The sequence below is a fragment of the Haematobia irritans genome, chromosome 3 (genome assembly GCF_050003625.1).
Source record: "Haematobia irritans isolate KBUSLIRL chromosome 3, ASM5000362v1, whole genome shotgun sequence".
Lineage (NCBI taxonomy): Eukaryota > Metazoa > Arthropoda > Insecta > Diptera > Muscidae > Haematobia > Haematobia irritans.
The window spans coordinates 135,251,478-135,263,159 of NC_134399.1; the positions used below are offsets into that span (position 1 = coordinate 135,251,478).

Sequence of the window (11,682 nt, forward strand, 5' to 3'; positions counted from 1 at the left end):
TTTATCTTAAATCTAGAGATTCAATATTTCAGTTAATTTAAGGACGATTTTTTAATAAAAAATGTGTTTCTTTACTTTAAGGAAAATTGGGCTTAGTTCAGAGATATACGACTTTAACCGAGGAACGCAAATTTCTAAAATTTGTGCACTAAATTAAAAAAAAAACAAGTATATACGGCCGTAAGTTCGGCCAGGCCGAAGCTTATGTACCCTCCACCATGGATTGCGTAGAAACTTCTACTGAAGACTGTCATCCACAATCGAACTACTTGGGTTGCGGTAACACTTGCCGATGGCAAGGTATCTTACAACTTCCTAACACCGTCTTCTAAATTGCAAGGTAGTCCACACGTAGTATATATTAAACTAAAAAAGGCCGATTCAATACGTATATAATTAAGTTTAAAGTTTCTATAGAAATAAAATTTTGACAACATTTTCTATAAAAGTAAAATTTCGAAAAAAATTTCTATAGAAATAAAATTTGGAAAAAATTTTCTATAGAAATAAAATTTTGACAAAATTTTCTATAGAAATAAAATTTTGACAAAATTTTCTATAGAAATAAAATTTTGACAAAAAATGTTTTCCATAAAAATAAAATTTTGGTAGATTATTGTTGGCTCGAGTGGCAGCCATGAATATGAACCTATATGGACCAATTTTTGTGTGATTGGGGATCGGCTATATATACTATAGACCGATATGGACCAATTTTGGCATGGATATTAGCGTCCTTATACTAACACCACGTTGCAAATTTCAACCGGATCGGATGAATTTTGCTCCTCCAAGAGGCTCCGGAGATCAAATCTGGGGAAAGGTTTATATGGGGGCTATATATAATTATGGACCGATATGGACCAATTCTTGCGTGTTTGTTAGAGACCACATTCTAACACCATGCTCCAAATTTCAACCGGATCGGATGAATTTTGCCCCTCCAAGAGGCTCCGGAGGACAAATCTGGGAATCGATGTATATGGGGGCTATATATAATTATGGACCGATATGGACCAATTTTTTCATTGTCATTAGAAAACATATACCAACACCATGTACAAAATTTCAGCCGGATCGGATGAAATTTTCGTTTCTTAGAGGCTCCGCAAGCCAAATCGGGGGGTCGGTTTATATGGGGGCTATATATAATTATGGACCGATGTGGACCAATTTTTGCACGGTTGTTAGAGACCATATACTAACACTATGTACCAAATTTCAGCCGGATGGGATGAAATTTGGTTCTCTTAGAGGCTCCGCAAGCCAAATCGGGGGATTGGTTTATATGGGGGCTATATGTAATTATGGACCGATATGGACCAATTTTTGCATAGTTGTTAGAGACCATATACTAACACCATGTACCAATTTTCAGCCGGATCGGATGAAATTTGCTATTCTTAGAGCGATCGCAAGCAAAATGTGGGGGGTCCGTTTATATGGTGGCTATATATAATTATGGACCGATGTGGACCAATGTTTGCATAGCTGTTAGAGACCATATACTTACACCATGTACCAAATTTCAGCCGGATCGGATGCAATTTGCTTCTCTTAGAGGCTCCGCAAGCCAAATCGGGGGATCGGTTTATATGGGGGCTATATATAATTATTAACCGATGTGCACCATTTTTTGCATGGTCATTGGAGACCATATACTAACACTATGTACCAAATATCAGCCGGATCGGATGAAATTTGCTTCTCTTAGAGGCTCCGCAAGCCAAATCGGGGGATCGGTTTATATGGGGGCTATATATAATTATTAACCGATGTGGACCAATGTTTGCATAGCTGTTAGAGACCATATACTTACACCATGTACCAAATTTCAGCCGGATGGGATGAAATTTGCTTCTCTTAGAGTCCCCGCAAGCCAAATTTGGGGGCCGTTTATATGGGGGCTATACGTAAAAGTGGACCGATATGGCCCATTTGCAACACCATCCGACCGACATCAATAACAACTACTTGTGCCAAGTTTAAAGTCGATAGCTTGTTTCGTTGGGAAGTTAGCGTGATTTCAACAGACGGGCGGACATGCTCAGATCTACTCAGAATTTCACCACGACCCAGAATATATATACTTTATGGGGTCTAAGAGCAATATTTCGATGTGTTACAAACGGAATGGCAAAGTTACAAACCGTGGAGGGTATAATAAAACTTTGAACTTAAGACGGTCAATCATAGCATATTTTAAGACTTGTCCAAAAGAACTTCATCGGAAGTGAAAAAAAAAGTTGATAGAAGATCCCTGGATGTGGTTAGGTTAGGTGGCAGCCCGATGTAGCAGGCTCACTTAGACTATTCAGTCCATTGTGATACCACATTGGTGAACTTCTCTCTTATCACTGAGTGCTGCCCGATTCCATGTTAAGCTCCTTTTTTGTAGCCGAGTCCGAACGGCGTTCCACATTGCAGTGAAACCACTTAGAGAAGCTTTGAAACCCTCACAAATGTCACCAGCATTACTGAGGTGGGATAATCCACCGCTGAAAAATTTAGTTTGGTGTTCGGTCGAAGCAGGAATCGAACTCACGACCTTGTGTATGCAAGGCGGGCATGCTAACCATTGCATCACGGTGGCACCCTGGATGTGGTTAAAATGAAAAGTTTGTGCAACAACTTGGGTATGGGTATGGATCCAGTTTGGACTACAGTCATATATATTTTTATTACAAAATTCAAAACTAGTTGGCATTGATTTTCTAAACATCTGTTTTGACTTATATCATCAAATAAAATAACTTTATAATAAAATGTCGGAGTATGTATTTGTTTATTACAAATTTTCCAATATTGAGGTTAGCTGTAGAGAAGTTGTCCTAAATAGGGTCAATTTTAATTTTCAGTAAAAATAAATCAAATCTGTCCCAAAGGAAAGAGACTCTTAATAATAAAATCAAAACTCCCATAAAATTGGAGAAAAAATCTCATAAGAAGTTCTACAGGGATTCAAAGAGACACGATGCTAGGCCTTCGAAAACATTTGACAATTCTTCAACGGAAGACGAAAACTCTACAAATATGAAAAGAATAAAATCTTCAAGTTGGAAAAGATCTGACAGCTCTATTGTCAAATTCAATGGAAAGAAGAAAAAGTTACGCCCTAGACAGTCGCATAAAATCTATAGTAAAATTGATGATAAGCTAAATAAATCTGTAGAATCACATGTATCAAGTCCTTCAGGAATATTATATTCGGAAGTTTTGTCTGGAGGTAGTCCTTCGATTACAACTCATAATACTCCTTATATGGCATCTGGTTTGAATAACGAATGTCCAGTAATAGATCCTATGAAAGATACCATGTTTCCATCACTACATGATATGAACAATTGGAGAAAACAAATTAAAATCAAAAAATCAGAAACACCAAACAAATATGTGAATGGTATGATTGCTGGAAGAGTTTCACCACAAATATCCGAGAATATTGAAAGAAGTCAATCAACTTCAATATTTGCAAATACCTTTCAAAAGAACGGCAATTTAGATCCCTCTGTAATGTTCCCAAATTACATTAAATTTTCCACTGATGGGAATGATACTGAAGTGATAATTGAAAGTGATTCCAACAATCCTGATGGAAAACCCCTGATGTCCTATGGTAGTTATTTGGAACAAAAACCTAGTCCAACTATTTCTTTAACTGAACTCAAAGAGAAGGATACCCCGTTAGAGTGTTTGTATGAGGCTGCTCGTGCTTGTCACTTTAGTGTGAATATACCACACTGGAATTTCACTGAAATCGATACGTCCCCGCAGGGTTTTCCAAGATTTACACAGCAATTCGACGATAACCATTATTTAGAAACTGAAATATTGGCTATGAAAAATTTAAATTTGAATAAAAAATCCAAAGATTGATTAGTTAAGGAGAATGAAAAATTATTTCCATATTCTCCAGAAATGGAACTAACATGATATCTCAATGATAAAACAAGACCAGAATATTAGAATGAATAGATAATGGATAACAAAATTAACATCCAAGTAAAAGAGAGTAGCAACAAAAAAACAAACTTTTTTGTCAAAATTGTATGACTATAGAAATTTTTATCAACATTTTATTTCTATAGAACATTTTGGGAAAATTCCTTTTCTATAGAAAATTTTGGGAACATTTTGTTTCTATAGTCAATTTTGTCAAAATTTTATTTCTATAGAAAAATTTGTCAAAATTTTATTTTTATAGGAAATTTCTTCAAAATTTTATTTCTATAGAAAAATTTGTCAACATTTTATTTCTATAGAAAATTTTGTCAACATTTTATTTCTATAGAAAATTTTGTCAAACTCCTTTTTCTATAGAAAATTGTGTCAAAAATTTATTTCTATAAAAAAAAAATTTATTATTTGTCAAATTTTTATTTCTATTGATAAATTTGTCAAAATGTTATTTCTATAGAAAATTTTGTCAAAATGTTATTTCTATAGAAAATTTTGTCAAAATTTTATTTCCGTAGAAAATTGTGTCAAAATTTTATTTCTACAGAAAATTTTGTCGATTTTTTTTTTCTTTTATAGAAAATTTTGTCCAAATTTTACTCCCACAGAAAATTTTGCCAATATTAAATTTCTATAGAAAATATTATCTAAATTTTATTTCTATAGAAAATTTAGTGGAAATTTTATTTCTATAGAAATTTTTGTCAAAAATCTTTTTCTTATTCGTTTTGTTTTGTTATTGTTGGTTTTTTTTTCCTTTAATCGTTGTTTTTTTTTTTTTTTGATTTCAGCTTAAAACCATGCATTGACTAAACTACAGGTGTAGCTTAACCAACAGAGGAAAAGAATGTTTGTCAAATTTATTAGGGCAAAGCCCTATAGGCTGCAAGATGGTTGGATGGAAACACGTTTCAGAATTACCACATTCCTCATCAGCATCTTCTACTTGCAGCAAAACTATCAACCAATTATCAGAATAAATTCAGGCAGTTCACTAAACCCAAAAGTAAACGAATTCTTTTTCTATAGAAAATTTTGTCAAAATTTTATTTCAATAGCATTTTTTGTCAAGATTTTATTTCTATTGAAAATGTTGTCAAGATTTTATTTCTATGGAACGTTTTGTCACAATTTTATTTCTATAGAAAATTTTGTCAATATTTTATTTTTATAGAAAATTTTGTCAAAATGTTATTTCTATAGACAATTTTGTCAAAATGTTATTTCTATAGAAAATTTTGTCAAAATTTTATTTAGTAGAAAATTGTATCAAAATTTTATTTCTATAGAAAATTTTATCAACATTTTATTTCTATAGAAAATTTTGTCAAAATTTTATTTCTATAGAATATTTTGTCAACGTTTTATTTCGATAGAAAATTTTGTCCAAATTTTATTTCTATAGAAAATTTTGTCCAAATTTTATTCCCATAGAAAATTTTGTCAAAATTTTATTTCTATAGAAAATTTTGTCAAAAGTTTATTTCTATAGAAAATTTTGTCAAAATTTTATTTCTATAGAAAATTTTGTCAAGATTTTATTTCTATGGAAAATTTTGTCAAAATTTTATTTCTATAGAAATTTTTCTCAAAATTTTATTTCTATAGAAAATTTTGTCAAAATTTTATTTCTATAGAAAATTTTGTCAAATTTCCGTAGAGGATTGTGTAAAAATTTTATTTCTATAGAAAAATTTGTCAAGATTTTATTTCTATAGAAAATTGTGTCAAAATTTTATTTCTATAGAAAATTTAGTCGAAATTTAATTTCTATAGAAAATTGTGTCAAAATTTTATTTCTATTGAAAATTTTGTCAACATTTTATTTCTTTAGAAAATTTTGTCAAAATTTTATTTCAATCGAAAATCTTGTCAAAATTTTATTTCTATAGAAAATTTTGTCAAAATTTTATTTCTATTGAAAATTTTATACAAATTTAATTTCTATAGAAAATTTTGTCAAAATTGTATTTTTATTGAAAATTTTATACAAATTTAATTTCTATAGAAAATTTTGTCAAAATTTTATTTCTATTGAAAATGTTATACAAATTTTATTTCTATAGAAAATTTTGTCAAAATTTTATTTCTATGGAAAATTTTGTCAATATTTTATTTCCATAGAAAATTTTGTCAAAATTTTATTTCAATCGAAAATCTTGTCAAAATTTAATTTCTATAGAAAATTTTGTCAAAATTTTATTTCTATAGAAAATTTTGTCAAAATGTTATTTCTATAGAAAATTTTGTCAAAATGTTATTTCTATAGAAAATTTTGTCAAAGTGTTATTTAGTAGAACATTTTATCAACATTTTATTTCTATAGAAAATTTTGTCAAAATTTTATTTCTATTGAAAATTTTATACAAATTTTATTTCTATAGAAAATTTTGTCAAAATTTTATTTCTATGGAAAATTTTGTCAATATTTTATTTCCATAGAAAATTTTGTCAAAATTTTATTTCAATCGAAAATCTTGTCAAAATTTAATTTCTATAGAAAATTTTGTCAAAATTTTATTTCTATAGAAAATTTTGTCAAAATGTTATTTCTATAGAAAATTTTGTCAAAATATTATTTCAATCGAAAATCTTGTCAAAATTTAATTTCTATAGAAAATTTTCTCAAAATTTTATTTCTATAGAAACTTTTGTCAAAATTTAATTTCTATAGAAAATTTTGTCAAAATTTTATTTCTATTGAAAATTTTATACAAATTTTATTTCTATAGAAAATTTTGTCAAAATTTTATTTCTATGGAAAATTTTGTCAATATTTTATTTCTTTAGACAATTTTGACAAAATATTATTTCCATAGAAAATTCTGTCAAAATTTTATTTCTATAGAAAATTTTGTCAAAATATTATTTCCATAGAAAATTTTGTCAAAATTTTATTTCCGTAGAAAATTGTGTCAAAATTTTATTTCTATAGAAAATTTTGTCAAAATTTTATTTCCGTAGAGGATTTTGTCAAAATTTTATTTCCGTAGAAAATTGTGTCAAAATTTTATTTCCATAGAAAATTTTTTCAAAATTTTATTTCTATAGAAAATGTTGTCAAAATTTTATTTCTATAGAAAATTTTGTCAAAATTTTATTTCTATAGAAAATTTTGTCCAAATTCTATTTCTATAGAAAATTTTGTCAAAACTTTAATTATATAGAAAATTTTGTCAAAAACTTTGTTTGAAATGTTGGATACGGGTATTATCGTCCGGATAAACTTAATTAGTTGGAGAGGATTAGTTTGCAAAATATGCCGATACATCAAGAATTCTACAAATCTACGAAACAATAAAAAATTCATTTATGGTAGAATTCTACCAGCTGAGGCATCCGTGGTAACGTGTTCTTTATGGTCCATAAATACCCTAAATTTCTAATTTAAATTAAGTTGTATAAGCATTGCGACTTTCGTGTCCTTGGGAAGTCAAATCGGGAAATCGACCTATATCAGGTCGTATCGCTTTATATGAAGCCATATCGCTGATAAAAGGTGAGTTTTGTGCAAAATTTCAGTGCGATTGCTTCATCTTAAAATTTCACCCTGATCAAAACTATATATCGATTATATAGTCAGACATGCAAATTTGGATATTTAAATAAACAGAATGGCAAACTTATCATACCCCCATGACCATCCCATGGCGGTGGGTATACAAAATCTTATATGGGAGGCCCTGCCCTCATTTTATTTTCTAATGACCAATACTACGGTTTTCTCCTTCCAGCAATAATTGCATTTGTCTCAATTTCTTCCAGTTATAACCAATGAGGATGAAATTAATCATCCAAATGGATGAATAAATTTTCGAACAAATTTCCAATAACGGGATCAATTTGCATCAGTTACATAATATTACATCGCATTGGTCTATGGATAGAGAAATCAATGGTATTTTAATTGGTGTGATTTGTTTCAATTTGATATGGACTAGGTTTTGATTCATTTAAGAGATTTTGTGTGATTTATGTGTAGCCATAAAACCCCTTTGATATTAGCTTAATTTAATGACGTAGAATCGTTCATATTCAAATGAGTTTGTTTTTTTTTTAATATCTCGTCAATGGTTAATGAATGGCTATTTATTAAAATATTATATTTTACAAATCCAAATGAGAGAAAGCCAAAAAGAGTTATTAAAAACAAAATAACAAGCTAGACAATCGCTAAATCATAGTTTAAAATTGTCAAAATATCTACTTATAAACAATTGAAATTGGTCAGTAATAGTTGTAAAAATTATAAGATTAAATCACTTAGATGAGAACTCATTTCTGATTCAATAGTTACATATAAGGCAATTATTATTACATATAAGGAAGTATACAGGAATACAAAATCATTACGTACTTATGTATGGACCCAGAATATCTACAGACTTTGAATTTCAAGCAAATTGGATAAAAATTGCTCATGAAGTAAAATCGGGAGATTGGGTTATATGGGTGCTATATCAAAACGTGGACCAATACGCACCATATTCGGAGTACTTATGGGTGGACCTAGAATATACTTTCAGGGTTTGGATTTCAGTCAAATAGAATACAAATTAGTCAAAACGGGAGATCGGCCTATATAGGGGCAACTCCAGGCAAATTGGATAAAAACTACGGTTTTTATAAGCCCAAGACCCCAAATCGGGAGGTCGGTTTATATGGGGACTATATCAAAACTTGCACCGATATAGCCCATCTTCGAACTTGGCCTGCCTGCAAACAAAAAATGAATCTGTGCCAAATTTCAGGACGATAGCGCCATTATTGGAGGCTGTAGCGTGATTACAACAGACAGACAGACGGACATGCATATATCGTCTTAGGATTTCTCCCTGATCAAGTATATATATATATATATATATATATATATATATATATTATATATATATATATATATATATATATATATATATATATATATATATATATATATATATATATATATATATATATATATATATATATATATATATATATATATATATATATATATATATATATTATATATATATATATATATATATATATATATATATATATATATATATATATATATATATATATATATATATATATATATATATATACTTTATATATATATACTTTATATAGTCGGAAATCGATATTTCGATGTGTTATAAACGGAATGACAAACTTATTATATTCCCATTCAGTCGGCATTCTATGGTGGTGGGTATAAAAAATTAGGAAATTTTGAATTTTGTAGAAAATGCTAATTTAGTAATAGAGTCGTGCGTCACGTTGATGGCACCGGTCTGAACGTACGTGGGCGTGATTAGCCATACAAGTGTCGTGCGTGAGAGTGAGTAAGTGTGCGTGAGTAACGAATTTCCAAAAAAATACGCTCACGAAAATGCCACATATTATGTTAAGGGTTTCGTAACGCTTTCGATTTTAATCATGCTCATCTCAGATTACTCTTAAAATTCTAGGATTACCCCAATGTCTAATAACGACTACAACACTATGCTAAAAAAGAGCTTCCAAAAAAGTAGTTTGGATCCCAATTTGTGATCCGTAAGTAGTGCAAACTTGGATCATCTCCAATGCATTTTACATTCAATTTCACTTTTTATACCCTCCACCATAGGATGGGGGTATATTAACTTTGTCATTCCGTTTGTAACACATCGAAATATTGCTCTAAGACCCCATAAAGTATATATATTCTGGGTCGTGGTGAAATTCTGAGTCGATCTGAGCATGTCCGTCCGCCCGTATGTTGAAATCACGCTAACTTCCGAACGAAACAAGCTATCAACTTGAAACTTGGCCCAAGTAGTTGCTATTGATGTAGGTCGAATGGTATTGCAAATGGGCCATATCGGTCCACTTTTACGTATAGCCCCCATATAAACGGACCCCCAAATTTTGCTTGCGATTGCTCTAAGAGAAGCAAGTTTCATCCGATCCGGCTGAAATTTGGTACATGGTGTTAGTATATGGTCTCTAATAACCATGCAAAAATTGGTCCACATCGGTCCATAATTATAATAGCACCCATATAAACCGATCCCCCGATTTGGCTTGCGGAGCCTCTAAGAGAAGGAAATTTCATCCGATCCGGCTGAAATTTGGTACATGGTGTTGATATATGTTCTCCAATGACCATGCAAAAATTGGTCCACATCGACCCATAATTATATATAGCTCCCATATAATCCGATCCCCAGATTTGACCTCCGGAGCCTCTTAGAGGAGCAAAATTCATCCGATCCGGTTGAAATTTGGTACAACCATGCAAGAATGGGTCCATATCTGCCCATAATTATATGTAGCCCCCATATAAATCGATCCCCAGATTTGTCCTCCGGAGCCTCTTGGAGGAGCAAAATTCATCCGATCCGGTTGAAATTTGGAACATGGTGTTAGAATGATGGTCTCTAGCAAACACGCAAGAGTTGGTCCATATCGGTCCATAATTATATATAGCACCCATATAAACCGTTCCCCAGATTTGATGCCGGAGCCTCTTGGAGGAGCAAAATTCATCCGATCCGGTTGAAATTTGCAACGTGGTGTTAGTATAAGACCGCTAATAACCATGCCAAGATTGGTCCATATCGGTCTATAGTTATATATAGCCGATCCCCAATCACACAAAAATTCATAATCATGGTTGCCACTCGAGCCAAAAATAATCTACCAAAATTTTATTTTTATGGAAAACATTGTCAAAATGTTATTTCTGTAGAACATTTTGTCAAAATTTTATTTCTACCGAAAATTTTTTCCAAATTTTATTTCTATAGAAAATGTTGTCAAAATTTTTTTTTCTAAAGAAAATGTTGTCAAAATTTTATTTCTATAGAAACTTTAAACTTAATTATATACGTATTTAATAAGTCCACGTATAGACTATGTGGTATATATTACGGTGTTAGGAAGTTTTAAGATACCTTGCCATCGGCTTCAGTAGAGGTTTCTACGCAATCCATGGTGGAGGGTACATAAGCTTCGGCCTGGCTGAACTTACGGCCGTATATACTTGTTATTTTTATTTCAGTATTTTTGTTACACTTTTATTTTCTTATTATCAAATTTTTAGAAATTGAAAAACTTCTCCGCTTCCACCGGAGTTTGAACCTGGGTCTGTTGGCACCATAACAGAACGCCTTAGCACACTCAGCCACAAACGCCATTGAACACTATGCATCAAGACGTCTATTCAAATGTTTGTGATATGAACCTAATATGACACCACGGCATGACTTTATAACTACTTCCTGAGATGTTCTTTATTATTATGAATGAAAAAATAAAGAACGCTGGTTCAAATCTCACCAGCGACAATTTGTTTTTATATTTTTCTAAAAAATATTTTCATAAGTTATACATCGCTTTTATTTTTTGCATATATTTCTGTATAAATATATTTTTTCCATTAAAAATAAACAAAAAAATAAAAATTATCGTAATTTGCTAAACCTTATCAAAAGAACTTCCGTGGAAGTGAAAAAATCGATAGAGGATCCCAGGATGTACTTTAAAAGAAATGTTTGTGGAATTGTCCAAAAGGACTGCATCGGAAGTGGGAAAAAAATTGATGGAGGATTTCGGGATGCGCTTTAAAAGAAATGTTTGTGGAACAACTTCCAATTTTTTTGCTGGGCTATTATTCATTATTTAATGTTAATTTGTCTTTTTTGTTACTATATATTGATACGTGTGAAGTTAAGTGAATTCGCTTTTAAAACCCTT

At 30.6% G+C, this 11,682-nt stretch overlaps 1 protein-coding gene across 1 annotated transcript; it reads left to right on the plus strand.

The window, feature by feature from the left end:
- The first annotated feature begins 2,694 nt into the window (after positions 1-2,694).
- Positions 2,695-3,924, plus strand: LOC142229404 (uncharacterized). Its single transcript, XM_075299958.1, has 2 exons — positions 2,695-2,773; positions 2,859-3,924. Exons 1-2 carry the CDS (start codon positions 2,766-2,768, stop codon positions 3,874-3,876), a joined length of 1,026 nt encoding a protein of 341 aa, XP_075156073.1. The 5' UTR covers positions 2,695-2,765; the 3' UTR covers positions 3,877-3,924.
- The last annotated feature ends 7,758 nt before the right edge of the window (positions 3,925-11,682 follow it).